Source organism: Sinocyclocheilus rhinocerous, unplaced genomic scaffold, assembly GCF_001515625.1.
Source record: "Sinocyclocheilus rhinocerous isolate Xijiao unplaced genomic scaffold, SAMN03320098_v1.1 scaffold1233, whole genome shotgun sequence".
Taxonomy (NCBI): Eukaryota; Metazoa; Chordata; class Actinopteri; order Cypriniformes; family Cyprinidae; genus Sinocyclocheilus; species Sinocyclocheilus rhinocerous.
In genome coordinates this window covers 161,883-183,636 of record NW_015639524.1, presented here as the reverse complement: position 1 = coordinate 183,636, position 21,754 = coordinate 161,883, and the positions used below count along the sequence as shown (strand labels likewise).

Below are 21,754 nucleotides of genomic sequence, written 5' to 3'. Positions count from 1 at the left end.
TATAGCACTTAAAACCTGGAAAAGTAAGATTTTCATGATGTCACCTTTAAAAAATCATAAAAACTAAAATTGTATCCCGATGATACTAAACACTCTGAAATCCCACTCTTTGGCACATTAATTTCCAATCATTTGCAATTAGTGGATCCAAAAATACATCTAGATACATAGATACAAATGCATAACTATTCAGTGCCTCAAAGTCACAATTTTAAAATTCCCTTATATTTATGTGACACTGCTTTTGCATCCTATGACAAAAAGACAATTGACAACACCATTCAGTTAAACAAGTGGCCATATAGGAAGTAGTTGTGTCTTGTGTGTCTGCGAAGCATTAGAATTTCCCCAGGACTCATTTTTCTGTTTAGATACCAGTTATTGTTCAAGCTGTGATTTTCAGATGTTATATAAATGAAAACATAGATAGCACTAAAGCTGAGCTTAAATCCAGATTCTTTCATTTCAAGTTCAATTTGGTAACAATACTGCCATTTCAAACCAAAGCATCACTTTTATATAAAAGACCAAACAAGCACAGAAATGTCAGGTTTTTACAGTCTTTTTATTGTTGCCAAAAGAATCATTTCACTCCTGCATTTTCTCAATGGTCTCCTCCTTGTATTTGCCCTTCTCCTTTCCATCCTGTCGGGACTTGGCCTTGCGCTCAAGGATCTTCTTGCGATCCTTGTCGAGCTTTAGTCTGGTGATCACCACCTGAAGAACAAAAAGATTCATTTCATTAACATTTCCAACATATAATGGCACAAATTATGCAAAAGTTTATGCAATTAATCAAAAATAATTACGTCAGCTACAACAAAACAGTTAAGATGTCTAAAAGCAAGAATTTAATTGTTCATTGGATTTGCATTTTGATAATGTAGTTAGACAATTTGCTATCTGAGAGAGGATTGTGATTTATGGACTAGGTAATCATGGATTGTGTGCAGAGGGTCATTTACAGCTGGTAAGATGGGCTTTTAATGAAACTCGGCTGTCTGCAGTAGAAAGCCAATTTTATTATTTTTTAATTCTGTGCTACATGACCAGAGAAAACAGATAAAGGTCTGTGGCACTCTCTTTTGCCATTAAGCACTTTTGATTTTGACAGGGGTACAAACGCGAATGTTCAATATGTCGCTTTCAAAAAAGTCCTGACATAAATGTGTCATCTGGCAAACTTTTGCTGACAAATACACAGGGATATCTGGGTGCAATGATGAAAGAGCACACACTGTTCATTTACATATACTACTGACACTAACAATACAAAGCTGGTTGATGAGCCTTTAACTAGCTCTATTACATTCAACTGAAACGGGATCCTGTAAAGCTTATGCATTCGTAGATTGGTGACATTGGCAACTCATGAAGAAACAATCAGACACTATGTCTCACCAAATAAAATAATCTATGATAACTGTAAATATGCATATTTGGACATTTAAGTGTCAAATAGAGCACTTGTTAAAAGGCATCTATCAGTGATGTGGAAAAGAAGGAACAGTGTTATGACGGTTACCATTAAAGGGTCAGTTCACCCAAAATGAAAAGTAGGCTGCGTTTTACTCACCCCTGATGCATCCTAGGTGTATATGACTTTCTTCTTTCAGATGAATCCAGTCAGTTATATTAAAAATTGTCAAGACAATTTTTAATATAACTCCGACTGGATTCGTCTGAAAGAAGAAAGTCATATACACCTAGGATGCATCGTGGGTGAGTAAAACGCAGCCTAATTTTCATTTTTGGGTGAGCTAACCCTTTAATATCACACAGAAATGTGTAGTCAGTCCAAGACTGGCATGACAATTCAGTAGCACAGAGTTTGTTTTGATGCAATAAAACTAGTTTCAGACTTCATGGTCTACCTTAAAATTGGATTCACCTGAAGCTTTAGTGCTACCAATGTAAAGATCAAGAGTGCAATTCCAAGGGAATACAAGAATTGGTCAAATGTGTATCATAAATGCAATGTAAGTTGCTTTGGATAAAATCTTTTGACGATGGAACTTTTTTGTCAGTGTAACTTTGCCAAAATTTCTATAACGTGATGCACTAAGTTCCAAACTCTACAGACAATATTATGTTTATTAAAGTAATTATGCACATTTAATGTATTTCATATTGCCCTCAGAAAGTGTACCATACAAAATCAATTAATCAGCATATCCACTAAAACCTATTAAAATGCATTTAGAATAGATTGGCCATCTTGCTCTCTAGACATAGGACAACCACTAGTTATTTTTTCAGTAACACTCATGTACTGATATCATGTTTTGCATGCAAAAAAACATCTGGAAATAAAACATACCTTGCTGGGGTGGATGCCAACATGGACTGTGGTGCCGTTGGCCTTCTCACGCTGAACACGCTCGATGTAAATGACATACTTCTTCCTGTAGACCTGGACAACTTTGCCGATCTGCTGGCCTTTGTAGTGTCCCCGGACAACCTGGTGATGAGAGAGAAAAAAGCAAGCAATTTTATGCCGAGTAAGGTGACCAGTATTATATTAAATGACATTTCAATACATCAGACTCTAACATTGACCATGCAGGAAAAACTGGTAATGTCCTCACCTGGACCTCATCGTCCTTACGGATGGGCACGGATCGCACGTTGTACTTCTGGCGGAGCTCTTTGGACAGAGGGGAGGACATGATCTTCCTGCGGATGTGTGAAGGGGCATTGAAGTGCCTCTTGCGGTTTTTGCGCCGGGAGGAGGTCACAAATTTATTGAGCTTCATGATGGCGATGCACCGGGGACCTGATTATAGCACTTAAAACCTGGAAAAGTAAGATTTTCATGTCACCTTTAAAAAATTATAAAAACTAAAATTGTATCCCGATGATACTAAACACTCTGAAATCCCACTTCTTCCTGCGGATGTGTGAAGGGGCATTGAAGTGCCTCTTGCGGTTTTTGCGCCGGGAGGAGGTCACAAATTTATTGAGCTTCATGATGGCTGCTAATGAAAAGGACAATTAAAATAAAATTTGAACATTTAAAAACACACGCGCACACACACATCTGCGAAATAAATAAATGTAAACTTATGTAGTTGGGTTGCAATAAAACCACATTCAACACAGATAAGAAAAACTGGGCTTGTAGAAAAATTAACCTAACTTCTCAAACTTTACTCACTTGGGTATGTCAGATACACTGGCACATCTCTCAATGGACAAATCAGCAGTGGTATTACATAAAATAATATATATTACATAACCAATAATACACTAAAAGCTTGGAATTTATGTATTGACAACACAAGTGTATTTGAAAAGCATGTTCAACATCTCGTGGTATTGCTATAGTTATTACAACTTGACATGACAATTTAAGCACACACATCTTACATTTTCATATTTATTTTGTGCTTCAAGAGCGTTCAATAATACACTAAAAGCTTGGAATTTATGTATTGACAACACAAGTGTATTTGAAAAGCATGTTCAACATCTCGTGGTATTGCTATAGTTATTACAACTTGACATGACAATTTAAGCACACACCTTACATTTTCATATTTATTTTGTGCTTCAAGAGCGTCAAGACGCAACACGATTAAACCAACATATAGCACGCACACACGGAGAGCATGTCCTTGCGTTTTGGGCAAATTTAGTTCTCCACACGGGAGAGCACAGCTCCTATAGCAGCCACTAGCTGAACACTGACGACTTAACCAGCCGAAATATCCCCCAGTTAAGTGTAAAATAACACATCTAAATAGAAAGTAGTGATATTATGTAGCGCTAATGTGTGTTTTAAACTTTGAGGACATAACATCAACGCAGATGGCAAAGGATGCTTAAGAAATGCTTTAGCAATCTTGGCTTACCCTGCCGACTTGTTTCTATGGCCGCCGGAAAAGAGACTTTAGAACTACTTCCGCCAGAATTAGTTGTAGCGCAAATCTCGCGAGATCATGGATAGAGGATAGAATGGGATTTTAAAGTAGCTGTCAGTTTTATTCCAGGATCACGAAGGAAATAACGTCAGATATAAAGGTATAAAATATGAATAAATAATTAAGTGGGTGCGTTGATCTCTTACTCCAGGTTTTTACTATTAAGTGTACTTAAAAAAATCTTATCTTCAAAATTTAAAAATAATAATAAAATAAAATAAAAACATGTGAAATTGATACATTTAAAATTGGGAGAATTACCAGTCGGTTACTGGTCCTTTCTTTAATTATTTTGCAGGTTGTTTGCAAATATAGCAATAGCAAAAGTGATAAATTCTCAGTGCTCAGCTCATGTCCTCATTATAGTGCGATTGCCCAGCTGCTCAGAAGTCCAGTTTAAGCTGGTAGCTGTGTTTTGGAAGGTGGTAGCTGGTTTATCGCTGGTCAAAGCTGGATATTATGTGGTCCAAGGTGGTTAGCTAGTGGACCACCATGCAAAAACCAGCCAGACGACGGACTACCAGCTAGAAACCAGCTACCATGTTCCATAACACAGCTTGAACTCGACTTTCCAGCACTTACAATCTTATTAATTCAGCAAGCAAAAACATAAAACATGTCATGAATTGCCATGCACACCAATAATATTGCAAAATAAACATTAATATTTGCCTCCTGACATAATTTACTCACCCTCATGTCATTTCAAACATGTATGCATTTCTTTCTTCTGTGAAACACAAAAGAAGATATATTGAAGAATGCTGCTGGTTCCCAAACAGTTTCGGTTCCCATTGACTTCCATTGTATTTTTTTAACCATAAGTTAAAAAACATTCTTCAAAATATCTTCTTTTACGTTCCAGAGAAAAAGAAAGTTATATAAGTTTGAAACCACATGAGAGAGTAAATAATAATATATATAATAATAATTATAATTTTTCGCTGGACTATCCATTTAACAAAGTAATAGTCTTGCTGACTTCCATTCACTCACAAACATTATAATTTCTTGTGAAGTTTCACAGGTGCTTTAACTAAAAGAAAAATAGGGACTTCCTTTGTCAAAAGGTTACAGAAGAAGAAAGAAGGCAAATCTGAGTCACTAGCCATTTTATTAGAATGATATAATTGTCAATGAATTTGAAAACAGTTTTTATTCAACACAATATTATGTGTGTCTGTTTTTTGGCTTTTATCCAACCAACCTTCAAAAATAGCAAAACACAGTTTGCCACAACTGTTCTCTTTGAAACTGCAGGTCTACTACACTGCCCTGACATGTCATACGAGCAGGTGTTCTTTTACACAGCTCAATGCCGTCCATTGTGAAAATGAATATAGCATTGAATGAGCCAGATCAGGGGAAAACATGGATTGACCAAATCTGTAGCTGTAGACAGTGTTCTTTAGCCTGTAGTTTGGTTCACAGAATGGGTCTAAGGCGCATAAAGCTCTGTCTGGCCGTTTGTTCTCTCTGGGCTTTAGGACTTAAGAATAAAAAGGGTCTTTTGAGTGCATGCGATTGAATAGACACACATGAAAACAACAAAGGTACAAAGGTTAGTTCTCTGTGAAATTGGACAAAATTCTATTGAAAACCTCTCATGCACCTGTAAATTTGTAATAATACACTCTCTTTTAACTAATGGTTAACTTACTACCATTCTATCTATCTATCTATCTATATCTATCTGTCTATCCATATATGTCTATCTATATATCTATCTATCTAATCTGTCTGTCTGTCTATCTATCTATATCTGTCTATCTATATATGTCTGTCTGTCTATCTATCTATATATGTCTGTCTATCTATCTATCTGTCTGTCTGTCTGTCTGTCTGTCTATCTATCTGTCTGTCTGTCTAGCTATCTATCTAACCGTCTATCTCTCTGTGTATCTATCTCTCTGTCTTTCCATCTATCTATCTAATGTGTTTGAGAGGGTTACACAGAATAGGATTATTCTTGTATATAGCTATATATCTTGATGTGGCCCCACCTTGAACTGTTTGTTTCAGGTGTGTCCCTGTAGGCTACTGTGTCAGTGTGAGGCGTGACACTTCAGTATGAGTAATCCTGAGTAATCCACGCTCCTTCCATTCAATACATACACAGCGAGGAGACAAATGTGACAACTTATTGCACTCTGACTGAAAACAATGTGGAAAAATATATGGAATAAGGTGAGTCTCAGAAAAGTTAAATATTTGTTTACTTGGTAAAGCATTATAAGAATTAAATTAAAGCCTCGGTACTTCATATTGCAGGTGTTCATGGTCCTGATGGTGGGGAACCTGTTTGTGCCCACTGACACAAAGTACACCAGTAGAGAAGGAAAGTCTCGGAGACGGAAACTGGAGTCGCATCCTCGCCGGAACGCCTCGTCTGTCAGAATCTCCCCGGATCCGATGATGACAGGTCCAGAATCAGGTGTGATGCCCGGTGCTGTTGAAATTGACTTTGACAAGAGTATTGAGGACATGGTGTCTCAGGTCCGAAACAATCCCAACTTATCCATAAACAAATGTGTGGTGGATCGCAAACTTTGGATGTCCAACAGTCGCAGCCTTTCTCCCTGGTCCTACAGGTGGGTGTAACATGGAGTTTATTGTTAGTTTCAACTTTGAAATGCAAATATGAATATTATTATATTATCATTATGAATATTATTATATTATTATTAACCCCTATGTTCTGATTGAAGATTGAGAGACCTCAAAGTAAATTTTAAAAAAATTAAACAGAAATTATTTGTATCATTATAAATTATTTTATGCATCTTTATTATATGATGCAATCAAACTTATAGCAAAATGTGGTAGTTCTGTATGTTGTTTCAGGTAAAATATACCATATAGTGATACAAAGAGGAGACACTTTTATGATTTCATAATTATGTTTTTAATGGTTTTCTTTCATTTTAATGTGGGGATGATAACTGGGTTGAAACATAACCCGAGGACACAACTTTAAAGTATTTTGTTAAAAAATATTATATTCACAATTTTTCTCATATTTCCCCCAAATATACAGTTATTTCCAGGTACATATTTGCAAATCGAGAACTGACAAAATCATCGTGTCTTTACCGTAAATACAATATACGAAACAGAAATAAATAAACAAATTTACTGGAATTTTAAAGTAAATATTATCGTGCCAGCTCTTAACTGAAAACAACGTTCACACATGAGCGACACAATGTACACTTTGCCATTTTTAAAACATTTATACAATGATTTCATGATTCAGATGATTGCAAGTTCTTGACATTATAATGAGGAAAGTAGGCTACATCTAGTATTTTATAATTTATTATAAATGTAATTAAAAATATGTTTTTCATGTCTTAAAACTACTACTCGTGATGTTCTTACAAACAATGTCACACACTATTACAATTATAAGACATTTCAGCTCCTGGTCTCATGTGCGCCATCAGCAGGACTCGAGCAGGCGAGTCCTGCATCACCTCAATCCTATTAGTCATCAGCGAGGAACAGTAATCGAGAAAAATACAGGAGAAGGACGCATCATGCTTGGTATGTGTTTGGCTGATAAAATGACATAGCATAATCTTAAAATGAAAAACACGACTTTAAGTCTGACTGTTGTTGTTGTTTGATTACTTGCGAGAAGGACGCGGTCCAGGTGAACGAACCTGGTGTTTGGTGCAGGTGAAGGGTCCATCGAAGGTGACGGCAGCTGTTTCATGTAGATTTAGTTTTTATTCCTTACTGTTATTAACTTTAACATTAGTTTATGCAGCCCCCCAGATTCTGTCACAATACAATTTATATACAGTATATATACTATATGCTCTTTATATATAATCACTCAATATAATTTTTCCACTTTTTGCAGAGAAATGTATAGGAGAAAACAGTTAACTTTAACATTTTCCCCTCTCTTTTGACAAACAACCTGTTGTGTTTCTATAATTGTAATTTGTCACAATTACACGTGACAAACTGCCGTGACAACACTGCTAGTGAAGCAGTCTACTTGCCAAGATATTGCCATTCTGAGTATGAAATATCGTTTTGAGCCAGAATATAAAACTCAGAAATTAGGCCTAATCAATCAAACAGCTACGCTCATAATTTGAAGAATGTCTGTGAATTAGTGAAGACTGTTAGTTAATTGAGCGGCAAACAGAATAATCCATTTACCTATTCACTGAAACATTGCACAGAATTGCATATTGCAGCTGGACTGTTGTACATGGCAAGTCCTTTTTATAGCTCTGTACTATATACCAACACAAATCTGTAGGCGACCACTACTTCAGCTTTTCGGATTCAATATATCCAGGACTGTCAATCTATATTACTATTACAATTATAAGACATTTCAGCTCCTGGTCTCATGTGCGCCATCAGCAGGACTCGAGCAGGCGAGTCCTGCATCACCTCAATCCTATTAGTCATCAGCGAGGAACAGTAATCGAGAAAAATACAGGAGAAGGACGCATCATGCTTGGTATGTGTTTGGCTGATAAAATGACATAGCATAATCTTAAAATGAAAAACACGACTTTAAGTCTGACTGTTGTTGTTGTTTGATTACTTGCGAGAAGGACGCGGTCCAGGTGAACGAACCTGGTGTTTGGTGCAGGTGAAGGGTCCATCGAAGGTGACGGCAGCTGAAGGTAGGAGCTGACAGACATCTGGACAATGATGCACTCTCAGTGATTATTTTCAACAGCTCTCAGTGGGATATTTTAATCTCATAACGTACTCTCAGTTATCTACGTTTAATGTGATATTCAATATAGGAATAGGCCTGTATTTACAAAAACAACAATTATAAAAAATAAAAAAATAAAAAAGAGGGGAAACAATTAGGTGTGCTATTCTAAAGTGATATTATAATATTTAAAAAAATCCTAAAATTATATATGGCTTTTATATTGTTATTACTAAAGCTGAAGCAAATTATTAAAACATTTACTTTTGTTAAAAAGTTTATTTGTTTTCTACCCACTAAAGTAGAGAGAGAGAATATATATATACTATATACCAACACAAATCTGTAGGCGACCACTACTTCAGCTTTTCGGATTCAATATATCCAGGACTGTCAATCTATATTTAGAAGCTCTTGTGGCTCATAAATATTCATTGAGGTTTTAGTGCTTTCTTAAAAAAAGACACAGCATGAGTTCCCAACAGTGAGTCAAGCAGCGTGTGTCAGGGAGTAGGAGGAGAGCGAGAAAGAGAGGGATGGTTGGTGAGAGTGAACTCTTTGATATTTTAATATGCTGATACCCGGGGGACCAGCACAGATGGCACCTGTTCTCAGAGGCACTGGCCACTCTCGCTGACTACTCAGTGTGTGATTTCCGTCACCAAATATCATTCATGAGTCTTCACATTTGTACTGAGGGGTCCAGGTGGCATTTGCCTAAGTAAATAAATAAACAATTAGCTAAGTGTTTGTTCAGTATCAGAATTATGACACATGTTTCTGTTTAAGGTGGTATGAGACAGTTGTGGTAACAAGAGAATTACATACTTATACTTTTAGATTAGGTTGATTAAGCAGATGGTCTCTGCGTCTAAGTGCGATACCTCTGTGCATATTAAACAAAATAATTATATTTTCTATAGTCCTATTTTTATTCCTATTTTGTTCTCAGTTATTTACATTTTCAGATTGTTTAGTTAATGTTTTTGCTGTAATATTAGTTTCACTCTGATGGTGTTTTATGTTTACATGCCATCTATAAAACCTTAGTCAGTTTAGACGCCATCCCAGCTAACAGGGAACATTTTCGTAACTTTCACTAATGTTTTTTAAAAGTTATATAAATGTCAGGACATTCATATAACTTTATTAATATTTGATATAGCCTACATTGTCATAACGTTGAGAGAAAATGTTTTTAGAACAACATCTCTCGGGACCCTTACGGAAATTATCCATGGTTTTGTTGTAGTAAAAGTGTAGTAACCATGTTTTTTTTTGGCATATTGATTACCATTTGTATAACCAGTTTACTACAAATACAATGGTTATGGTTAGTGTAGTAAAACCATGGTTCATTTTCGTAAGGACGTCCTTATGATGTTATTTGCACTTGATGAATAGGCTATTATCATAATACTAAAATAAGAGAAAATGTTCAGAACGTTGTAAGAAATGTTTTTGTAACCTTTAAACAACGTTAAAATCACGACACGAAACTGGACATGTCAAAGTGTTAGAAACATTTCAAAACAACGTTGCCACAACGTTTTTATAACCTGCATTTGTTACCTGGGATATTGAATTTAATAAGAAAACGAGGCCGTGGGAGACAGACGTTTTATGGAGTTTCTTTGTCAACTGAAAGTTTTTTTTTTCTGAAAAACGTTCAGCTGAACACTCGGTATGTTGTTAAAAAACAGTACAATCCATTGAAAGCACTGCACTTCTATCCTTCACAGCCTCGCTTTCATTTCATAAACATGATCAACATATTAAATTGATTGAATATTAATAGCCTACAGAAATTGTATTAATATCAATAGCGGTATACATGGCAACCATTAGATGGAGCTATTGGACAGCTTTAAATTTAACAGCAAAAAGTTTACAGTCGCTCTCATAAACATGAGGGTGATTTCATGTCATGTATCTAAATAAAGCTCTCTGATCAGTCGGGCTGTGCACAGTACACTCCTGGTCAGAGGGTAAATGTCCATGTAACAGTGTAACTGCCCTCATCACCGCCCCTCCCAACCGAAGCTCCGGAAAACAGGTCAACCCTCCGTCCTTCTGGGAGGAAAACATGATGAACTGTGAGGATGCACAGCACGTCTTCTTGACACACGCGTGAGAAGTGTTTAGAATGCTGCCGTAACTCCGCACGCATCCAGGGAGCAGCAGCAGCATCCCTCCTCCGGTCCGGATCGGCTGTCATCGCGGCGCGGATGGTGGGAAAGGAGCCTCCCAAAGGAAACCAGACGAAAGAAAGATGAAATGTTTCTCCCGATACCTGCCTTACCTCTTCCGACCTCCGAGCACCCTGCACTCCTCGAGCTGTCACACGGAAGGTAAGAGCCGATCCGCACAGACAGCTGGACATTGATTTTGCTGGGCCACAGCGTGCTGAAGGTATGCTGCCTAATGACAACTTTCTGTCTGGAAGTGCAAGGGATGTTTGCCATAAGCAAGGCTTATGTTTACAACTCTGAGGGGTAGTATGTGATCAAGAATGAGTGGGAATTTTTTTATGTTAGTTTTATTTATTGAAAACAACAACAACAACAACAATAATAATAATAATAAAAAATTAAGTTAATATGTATATTTTCTTCATTTTATGCCATAACTTTAATTTTTATTTATTTTATTTTCAGGTCTAACCTCCATGTTTAAATAGAAAAATCCCAGTTTTTCAATATAGTCTCAGACTTGAGGTACATTTGGATATACAAAATAATTACAGCTGACATACATGCCCATTTTTACTTTATTTATGTATTTATACATTTTTCAATTTAGTCTCAGACTCTTGGACTAAAGTAAATTTGGATATATCAAAATAACAGATACATGTGACGTGCTTTTGTCCTAAAAAGTTGGATGTTAAGATGTATATAAGATGTGATGCTACATAATGATCATTGTTGGATATGAGATATAAGATTTCACATTGTTGGATGTTGGATATAAGATTTATTCTTTCAGAGAGCAGAGGAACACAATTTGAAATGAATACAATTCTTAAGTACTGTATTATTTCATAAGTCCCCAATACCTGAGCAAATGAATGACCTTTTCAGTTATGAATCCATGCTGTTCTTCTTCTTAAGCCTTCTTCTATGCGTTGGTGACAGTTTTGTTACAATCATAAAAGCAGATTTTATATTTTCTGGTTATGCAATTCTGTGTCAGACTGGCAGATGTGGTTAAATAAAACAGCTTGAGTTCATTTGTGTAAAGGAAGCCTTATTATCTGGTCGAAGAATCATCCTTGTGAATATGTGTGAATTTTATGTGCCGGTCAGAGTGCCCTACATCATGTTTACAACACTGTCGAATAGCAGAGCTTGTCGACCATAAAAGTCTGATTTACTTTTGCCCTCTGTTGCTTTTTACCATTAAACAGGAAATTGTGACCCTCCACGCTTTTAAAAAGATCATTGGCTATACAAATAATACCGTATTATCTACAAGTTGTTATTGGTTCAGTTCCTGAGGCTGCACTTTCTCAGCCTGGTACTGTAAATCATTGTTAGATTACTTTTTTGGACACTGTAGTCAGATTTAGTGCAATCAGAGGGCAAGAAAATCAAAACTGGTGCTGTTATTAAAATAATCACCTTCATTGCCCTTATCTGAAGAGAAAACTAGTTTCCTGTGAGCAAACAGCCATGTGATGATTTCTCATCCTGATGTGAATATAAAGATTAAAATTGGTCTGTGACATCAGAACTGTTGCACGTCGGTCAGCGCATGTGCTCCCGAGCCATGAAGAGTCATTGTGTGTTTTTAAATCCAGCCTTGAATCCTTCCCCATACTTTCCTGTTTGTTCTTCATTTTTAATACAATAAAAGGCAAAAAGCCAAATTCTGGACTATAGCAAAGTTCATTCATTAAGACACCTGCTGTGTCAAAGTGCACGTCAAACGTTAGCATGTTCGTAGTAGTAGATGAAGCATAAAACCAAGGGGTCAAGGTTTTGCCGGTTATTTATTTATTTTAAGCATATACTGTATATATTATATTATTGAGCGCTGTTCATCGTTATTTGTATGTATGTACAGTATGTATGTGGGTATATATATATAAGCAGTATATACTTTACTTCCAAACATTATGTATATATAGTATATACTGCTTTAATTTATATTATTATTTATATTCTATTGATATTCTTATTACATTTATGGTTTGCATTTTATATAATGTAGTATATAAAGAACATTTTGTGTTCATTAACAAAATATTCTTGCTAAATGATGCCGCCGTTTTGTGGTGTACGTGACCATGATGTGTGATTGACTGGAACACGCTGAGGTTGAATGTGGGAAATTTCAGCTTGGGTATTCCCACCTCTGACTTCTTCTGGAATGCGGCATTAGTCACATGGCATTTACCGCTCAGGGGATTCGCTCAAAAAGCTCAGTGAGCAAAGATGGCAGATTTCAAATTCGAGAGGTCCTGCGTCAGCTACCAAATGCTACTGAAATGAATGAGTGCTAACAAAATTATAGACATCCTTGCATAAAACCAGTTATTTCCACTTTTTTTTTTAAGTGTGGAGCTTTAAATATGGCACACGATCATCTCATATGCGTGATGAAATAAACAAGTCACATTAAAGTGAGTCTTTACAGTGATTGTGCAAGATTTAGCTATCAAACGCCTCTGTTTAGAGCAATGATAGACATATTTATTGGACAGTTTTAATGATGCAACAGTAGATTAATTATTCATCGCTGGCAGACTTTCTTGGTAGTCGTGCCAGTGAGTCTGTTTTAGAGAAGCCTTGAGCTCCTGGTCATTTTGAAACGGTTGTAACCTCTATAATCAAGCATTTCATAACAACAAATGGGGCCACGTTGGCTTCCCGACCCTAGATGACAATAATACAGCTGGCACACAGTTTGAAAGACACTGTATGCTGACCAGCATCAAGAGCTCAGCTGTAGCCACCAGCTAGCGTGCAGAAAAACTGATGAGTAAATGAGTGAGAGAGCTTGCGGTTGTGTAACAGAGGTCAGCGGTGATGACTCTGAATACATGAGCGTGAAACAGGGGTGTTATGGTTCTTAAAAATGCTTCTTCAGGCTAATGAAGTGCACTTTGGCCTTTCTGTGCACTGAGCAAATAAATTGGGAAGGTTGCGAGCCGAACTGAGGACGGTTGGACTGGCATAGTCTGTCAAAGCCCAGGGGTCTGGCTGTGCTTTCAGCGTTCAATATCCGGTCATTCATTAGTGAAATGACCCGAAGGCCCCAAAGTGAATTTTCTCAGTGATCCATCCAGCGCAGCCGCATGAACTTGTTTTGAGGATGCTTGTTTGTGTTTGTCGGACGAATGGCAAATGTAATATCAGGGTGTTGGCCTAGAGGCCGGGCAGCAGATCGTTTATTTCAGCATGAAATGGGGATTGAACCAGAACCGCTGTTATAGCACCTACCAGCAAACGGGGGCAGAAACCCGAGTGTGTGGTGACTGATAAATTGGTTTTTCCGAACCCCCGTTGACTTGAGGAGGAAGCATGCTTAGTCATTGCATGTTTTCCGATGGGTTATTCATGAATGTGTGTGTGTGTGTGATGTCTGGACGATCGATAAAGATTGTGATGGATTAACTTTTAAACACTGATGAATTCCACGTATTTTGCTTGTGTCAGGAAAAAACAAGCAGCAGCTTGTCATATGTACTCATTTTTGGTCACACACACACTTCAGTGAAGCACTGTTAATGGGAATTATACAACATGAGAGCATGAGCGTGTGTGTGGCCTGAGCTATAAAGTAGATATCATGATATGAGAGGAAGAGTTGTGAGAGGTTAAGTGGGGGAGGAGAGACACCAGAATGAAATAGCAAACTGTAGACACATTACACAGAGAGAAAAGGGTCGATCTTTCAAAATGCTCGCATAACCTCTTAACTAAACCGATTGTAAGACTGTAAGATTATAAGAGAGGCAGAGTGTGTGCAATCTTATTTCTCAGAGGATGCTTTTCATCACTGAAGAGACTGAAGTTATGTTTCAACTTAATCTCTGGTGTTTTTCCTTAAAATTCCTTAGGATAAGCATAAATGAGACATTAATAAGAGTAATAAGCATAAATGAGACATAATAAGAGTATAGACTAGCGCTTGGAAATGAATTGCGATAGCATGAGATATTTTGGTTTTGGAAGAATTTCATGAGTAATGTGTGAATGCATATTGAGACTTTTGCACACTTCAGGATCTTGGCCAATCTGAGCACATTTGAGATGTGAAACTCTAAAGGAAAAACAAAATTGGTAACATTTTACAATAAGGTTCCAGTTGTTAACGTTAATTAATGCACTAACATTGAGGAATTCATTTGATGCAGTATTTATTGTTATACAGTATTTTTTGTTTTTAACATTAGTTAATAAAAATACAACTTTTCATTGTTAGTTCATGTCAGCTCGGATCTCGGATCGGATTTAACTAATGTATTAGTAAATGTTGAAATTAACATTAATAAATATTTTCAAATCTTTTCATTGTTAGTTAAATACAGATATAGATAAATACTTCATTAAGACAGGCCATAAAGCATTTAATGGACATTAAAAACGTTAACATTAGCAGTTATGTGCTTATGCCATTTTTATTTCTATTCTATTTAGCTTTAATTTATTTTAAAATATTTGAGCAACGTTAGTACTTCAATTTAAACTTATTTTATTCCGGTTAGATTCCAAGGCAACATTTTTCATCTGATATTTATATTTTGTTATATTTCAGCTTCATTTCAATGAATGAAATTGGATTTTAGAATCTCATTGGTGACTTTTCTTTTCTATGGGTGTGTGCATGACCCTGACTCACCCATGGCCTCATGGGAAATGTAGTAAAATTGAGCTCTGGGTCCCCTGAGGGGACAGGGTGATCTGTCCAACAGCTGGGGTCCCTGTCTGCTTCTTTATTCTGTCTAGCTTTTGTTCTTCCCAAAAAGTGTTTGGGCACTTTTTGTTTTTTAAATGCATGTGATATATAACAGAATATCAAACAAAGTCACACTTATAATAAAGAAAGCTAGCATAAGCACACGTCTCAAGCAAAAATTCCAACAAATATTTTTAATAGGTTTTATAAAGCCAGCTGTATATTTGATACGCAAATTTCTAAGGCCTCTAAATTATCAGCATAATCAAAACTTAATTACTTTGATTAATAGTTTATATTTATTTTAGCACGTAAAAGGCCTTTTAGTATAATTGTAAAACTGTCCACCTTCAGGTCATGTTTCCTGCGTCTTTTTTGCTCTGAAATCTTTACTGATTTTTATAAAGTTGGTTAAAAGTCACTTAAAAAATGACTAATGAAATGACATTCAGACATTTTTAAGTGTGGCCTATATGTTCAAATATGTTTGGCACCACTGTAAATGAAACTCTCTCAGAGCAGGCCGAGGTTCATCAGCACAACGCTTTCAAATTCTCCGAGCCAGGTGTTTGTGCATTCACACACATACTCACTCAAACACACACTTTGCCTTTGTCTAAATCCTGCATCAGTTTCCTTTCTAAAGCGGTGGATGCATTAGTCTTCCGTCCACTCTTTCAGCGAGAGAGACGAGAAACCACAGCAGCACAAATCCTGCTTTGTGTTCTCCAGACTGAGGGCAGGTCAGCTGATTCAGATCTGTGAACAGACTCCAGGAAGAAAGAAAGAGACGGAGAGAGGGGGGAGAGAGAAAGAGAGACTCTTCAATGCATGTTACCTATATTTATGCTCGCTCACAGACGTTTTTGGGGCTGTTGCTTTGCAGTGTTCTCAGATAAGGAGCTCTATTGTCTTGGCTATATTCTGCACATCCAGGAAACACTGAGCAGAAGAGAAGTGCAGCTTTAAAAAGAAACCTGCTGGATCAATTACCTTTTTTTCCTTCTGGCACATGACTAAGCAGGGAGAGACAGAAATGAATCAGCACTGTTTCTATATATTTGCTCCTCACGTGTTCTTGATGTCTGCTATGTTGTGTTGTCGTGCTACTTCACACATGCGCTTTTTCACCTGCTCTTACTTTTGAAGGGAAGGCAGTAGCACAGACGCTAGCATTTGTTTTAATTATTGATGTAACACACTGTAGGTGAGCGTACATGCAAGTTGTGTTATTGCATAATGCTGTGTGTGATTATGCGCGCATACATGGCTAAGTATGCCAGGAAGATCCATTAGTATGCTATGCAAATAAACATACTTCTTCACTTCCCTCCCTCCCTCGTTCCGTAAAATTATTTATACCCAGGATGGCCGTACTGGAGTATGCTTTTCTTCACGTTTAATGAAAGTTCTCGGAGAGACGCCAGGCTTTTTGCAGTTGATGAATCACGAGCAGCCTGCAGTTGGGAGAAAACAGCGATTCCAAACTCCCACACCATTGGAAGGGACAGACTTTAAGGTCATTTCACTGTACCACCAATCAAACACAGGAAATCTGTCATGCACGCCCCTTCAAAAAGGGCCATATTGTTGCAGAATTTTATTTTATTTTATTTTAATGAAGTCCACTAATAATGGTAGTCAAGCCTGTAGTTTAGTTTTCTTGTAGGCCAGTTTTTTGTAGTGATCTTCAGAATCAAACAGCCTGTTTGTGTTGTACATTTTGATTTATATAAAAACTATAATAGGATTTACACTATATATATATATATATATATATATATATACATCTCAAGAGGTTTATCCCAACAAAATAAATTAAATTAAAATTTTGAATATATTTCTGTACACTACCATTCAATGTTCAAAGTTAATGTTTAATGTTTTTTAAATGAGTCTCTTATGTGCACCAAGGCTGCATTTATTTAAAATCTGTAATATTGTGAAATATTATTACAATAAAAATAATAATGTTTTCGATTTCAATGTTTTAAAAACATAATTTATTTCTGTGATGGCAAAGATGAATTTTCAGCATCATTACTCCAGTCTTCAGTGTCACATGATTCTTCAGAAATCATTCTAATATGCTGATTTGGTGCTCAAGAAACATTTCCTATTATTACCAATGCTGAAAACAGTTTTGGTGGGTTATATTTTTTAAAACCATGATACATTTTTTCAGGAATCTTTGATGAACAGAGCGTTCAAAAGAACAGCATTTATTTGAAATAGAAATGTCTTTACTGCCTGAATAAAAGTATTAATATAAAAAAAAATCATGCTTGACCCCAAACATTTGAACATAATATAAATAATATAAATTATTAATATTTACATAAATAATTATATACTGTAAATAATTTAAAATAGAAACCGTTTCAAATCAATCATTCATATTATTTGCCCCTCATCACCCTGTGGAGGTTTATCGATTCACTGACTTTACGTCATCCCGTACATATAATTAGCTAACATCTTTCGCAAAAGAGCAGTCATGTACACGTGATGACACCACAAGCATGATTATTTTTGAATGACCCCATTTTTGCAGCTTAGTTTCCAAATGTTCTGTGTTGCCTGGGGATGAGCTGTACATTAGTACAGCAAACTGGCTAATTTAAAAAAAGCAAGAAAAATCCTGCTTTCCATTAAATGTCCACAGCGTCTGATCAATCAGAGCTAAGGACTACATTTATAGCTCAAGCTTGCTCAAACCAGATGCAGAAAGGAGACATATATCAGCACATGTTGCACGTTGAGTTTGAAGAATCGTACATTAGGAGAGCTGATCAGACACCTGCTTTTTCATGTCCAATTAATTTGACTATGAGATGCAAAAACCTCCATCGGCTCTTTTTATCTAGCATGTTTTATGCTAATGACCTTTGGACTGGAGGGCTCAGAATAGATCTAACATGCTTGCCTCGATGAGAGACCCTCCTCCTGTCTCTCTATCTCTGTGTTAGTGGTGTATGAGTCATAGCTGGGCTGCCAGAGCTAACACACACCAGCAAACAAGAGACACAAACACAACCATGCAGGAACAGATGATTGACACGTGTATGCAGACAATCCACAGAGGAGGTTTGGTTTTGCTTTTGGCTTTCTTCTGTTGAACAGAAAAACCACAGCAAATCATACAACTTAAACTTGACATAGCATGGATTTGTAGACATACTGTAATGTCCACAAAGCTCCCTCTACAGTCCATCCAGAACATTTATAGAAATTAATTTGCAAAAACGGGTCATCAGAGTGATGATGTCACAACGAGGATATTAGCGTACAGCCACCCACATTTACACATCAACATCTATTCATTATTAGGATTCAGAAAGGTTATAAAATGACAGTAAAGAGTTTCTAATGTTACAAATAATTTATATTTCAAATAAATGTTGTTTATTTAAACAAGAGATCAGTACCAGGGCCTGCGGACCAAAGTCAAAAAGTGATCAGATGACTTTTGATGTGGCATGCCATGCCATATAACAAGACGAGGGGAAAAAATAGAAAACAAATTAAAATTATATATATATAAGTTTGTGAACCCTTTAGAATTTTCTATATTTCTGCATAAATATGACTCAAAACATAATCAAAATTCATAATAAAAAAAAGTCCTAAAAGTAGACAAAGAGACCCCAAACAAACAAATGAGACAAAAATTTTTTTTTGCCATTTATTTATTGAGAAAAATGATCCAGTGTTACATATCTGTGAGTGGCAAAAGTATGTGAATCTTTGCTTTCAGTATCTGGTGTGACCCCCTTTTGCAGCAATAACTGCAAGTAACGTTTCTTGTAACTGTTGATCAGTCCTGCACATCTTGAAGGAGTTTTAGACCATTCTTCAGTACAGAACCGCTTCAGCTCTATGATGTTGGTGGGTTTCCTTCTATGAACTGCTTGCTTCAGGTCTTTCCACAAAATTTCAATTGGATTAAGGTCCGGACTTTGACTTGACCATTACGAAACATTCGCTTTGTTTTTCTTTAACCATTCTTTGGTAGAACAACTTCTGCTTCTACTTTGTGCTTGGGGTCATTGTCTTGCTGCATGATCCACTTTCTCTTGCGAATTAGTTCACTGACAGTTCGTCATCCTGCCTGCCTCCACACACCTTGACCGTGACAGTATCATATATACTGTAGTAGCATATCATATCACAGATTATATCATATCTTATATCATATATTGTAGTACATCATATATCATATAAGTACATAAGTGAATGCCTAAAATAAAGTTGTTTTGCTGGAAGAAACAGTCATACACATGACCACACAACTGCTGATTTCTAACCCATTTTTTTAGCTCATTTCCACTGGGTCAGGCAGTGCTGTTTGTTTATTAATCGATTTCAATGCGTGTCAACACAGACATACATGTCTGTGTACTAGGGTCACTTCTTTCCTTCTGAGATTACATTTGCTCCTAAAAAGTCAATGTTTGTGTTTTGATAGGGAAATCTGGTTTTGGGAAGTGTTTTACATGCAAGGGTTTTACATGCCTCTGATAATCCCCCCTTTGACTCACCACTTTGCGTGATTTCCCTTCGGCTACTGGGATTAGGGACTTGAGGATTGTCCTCGCATGATTGAATGGAATCTCTGGGATCAGGAAGAAATGCACATCTGGGTCATGCACTTCCAGGTCAAAGAGCCTAAAACGTTTACACACGTGTACAGCGATAAACAAAGACATGATGAATCGAGGCAATGTTAGCAACGTTCTGAGTCTTATGCTTATATGATATTCATCTCTGCAAACATTGCTTTGTCTCCTTCAGGGTGCTTGTCAAGTTAATATTTTGGTGTAGTTATGTCGTACAGAAAAAGCAAAAGAAAAAAGGCAAAGCTGGGTAGAGCTTTATAAAGAGGACAAAACTGGGACTTTACTTTTTTATAAAGAAAAAAGGGAAAAGGGTATGAAAGTGAAAAAGAATACATTTACGCTCATATATCTCTACACATTTGGGATTTCTTTTCTGTGGTTCTCAAAGATTATTTTTCAAAATGTCTCAAACAAGAAAACTTGCATGAGTAAAATTTTATTAGCCTGTCCAGTCACAGTCAAAAATGGCATCAAGACTTGCAAAGACACATGTGCACTTGTTAACATGAAACACAATTTTACTTCCATAAGTGACGTATTTCATAATGCAGAACGAGAACTGATTTTATCAGGAATTGATTGAATCGTGATAAGTGGACGTTTCTCGCCAAAATGAAGCCACACCTGAATGCGAGTTTGCAGAGGATGAACATGTTGTCCCAGGAATCAGGCCGTGTTTATTTGAGTCTCCACCTGCTGGGAACAGAGATAGAGACCAGGACATAGAGGCTTAAAGTCAAGTTCACCCTCTAGACTAGAGCATCTCCAAATCATAACACTTCATTTTCTATTGATCATTATTATTGCTGTAATTTTCATTACAATAACCAACATTACATTACTGTCAATTCATATTATTACATGGCTCTCTTGAATGTTTGATTCTGATTGGTCAGTCACAGCATTCAGTGGTCAGATACTTGGCTATTCTGGGTAACTAAAACAGACGCTGAGTAAAAAGGACCTCAAATAATCCAGCGTTAATATAGGTTATGGACTCGTATTTTGTCCAGAAAGCAACGGTTTAAAGTTAAAATGCCTTGATGAATTTTTTTCTTACGAACACGCAGCTTTTCACTTCAAAAGAAATTAACTGATGGAGTTGTGTGGATTACTTGTGGATTATTGTGATGTTTTTATGAGCTGTTTGGACTCTCATTCGGACAGCACCCATTCACTGCAGAGGATCTGTTTACGATGACAAAACATTTTTGAATGAACTATTCTTTTAAAAACGTAGCCAGTGTCAGTTTTAATTTCATCTTGACTTGAAGAGACATGTTTCTCTCTGTAGTAGCACAGGTTGTCATAGAGACACCGTGATTCTGCTTGTATTGATCAAAGCGGAACAAAATGCCTTTGCCCCATTAGTGCTTACTTACACAGCTAATGAGCACTTTTCCTCTTTTAACCTCAATAACACAACATATCTGCTCCAGTCTGGGCTTTTGTTCTCAGATTAATACACCCGATATATCTCTTCAACAGCATGAGAGTTATGGACCACTTCTCATGTCATGAACTCTGTGAGAGGGCTTTAATTTTAAGGTAATTACCTCTCACATTTGGTTTCGGTTCAGGCAGGTAATTGGACTGAGGTATCTGAGCTCGAG

General features: G+C 36.7%; 3 protein-coding genes across 5 annotated transcripts in view; 2 read left to right on the top strand and 1 right to left on the bottom strand.

The window, feature by feature from the left end:
- Positions 1-546: 546 nt before the first annotated feature.
- rpl26 (ribosomal protein L26) lies at positions 547-3,943 on the bottom strand. Of its 3 annotated transcripts, none has more exons than XM_016567005.1 (5): positions 3,855-3,943; positions 2,899-2,978; positions 2,589-2,684; positions 2,321-2,461; positions 547-717 (listed from the first exon to the last, which is right to left on the bottom strand). In XM_016567005.1, exons 2-5 carry the CDS (start codon positions 2,968-2,970, stop codon positions 589-591), a joined length of 438 nt encoding a protein of 145 aa, XP_016422491.1. In that variant the 5' UTR covers positions 2,971-2,978; positions 3,855-3,943; the 3' UTR covers positions 547-588. The 3 variants fall into 3 exon arrangements, with proteins under 3 accessions (XP_016422491.1, XP_016422492.1, XP_016422493.1); XM_016567006.1 differs by having other exon boundaries at positions 2,899-2,975; XM_016567007.1 differs by lacking the exons at positions 2,899-2,978; positions 3,855-3,943 and having other exon boundaries at positions 2,589-2,761.
- Positions 3,944-5,932: 1,989 nt separating this feature from the next.
- Positions 5,933-6,524, top strand: LOC107751342 (interleukin-17B-like). The gene is made up of 2 exons (XM_016567037.1): positions 5,933-6,110; positions 6,195-6,524. Exons 1-2 carry the CDS (start codon positions 6,087-6,089, stop codon positions 6,522-6,524), a joined length of 354 nt encoding a protein of 117 aa, XP_016422523.1. The 5' UTR covers positions 5,933-6,086.
- A 4,052-nt stretch (positions 6,525-10,576) lies between these two features.
- LOC107751325 (serine/threonine-protein phosphatase 2A 55 kDa regulatory subunit B beta isoform-like) overlaps positions 10,577-21,754 on the top strand; it is a 50,730-nt gene continuing 39,552 nt past the window's right edge. Inside the window, exon 1 of the mRNA XM_016567002.1 lies at positions 10,577-10,967. Coding sequence (XP_016422488.1) covers positions 10,889-10,967 — 79 coding nt within the window. The 5' untranslated portion in view covers positions 10,577-10,888. The remainder of the gene's footprint in view (positions 10,968-21,754) is intronic.

Excerpts from the sequence above, each read along its gene's own strand:
- rpl26 (XM_016567005.1), bottom strand. The coding sequence starts at position 2,970 with ATGAAGCTCAATAAATTTGTGACCTCCTCCCGGCGCAAAAACCGCAAG. Across the intron at positions 2,685-2,898 it reads ACTTCAATGCCCCTTCACAC|ATCCGCAGGAAGATCATGTC; the intron begins ATCCGCAGGAAG and ends GCCCCTTCACAC. Across the intron at positions 2,462-2,588 it reads GTAAGGACGATGAGGTCCAG|GTTGTCCGGGGACACTACAA; the intron begins GTGAGGACATTA and ends TCTCATCACCAG.
- LOC107751342 (XM_016567037.1), top strand. The coding sequence starts at position 6,087 with ATGTGGAAAAATATATGGAATAAG. Across the intron at positions 6,111-6,194 it reads GGAAAAATATATGGAATAAG|GTGTTCATGGTCCTGATGGT; the intron begins GTGAGTCTCAGA and ends TTCATATTGCAG.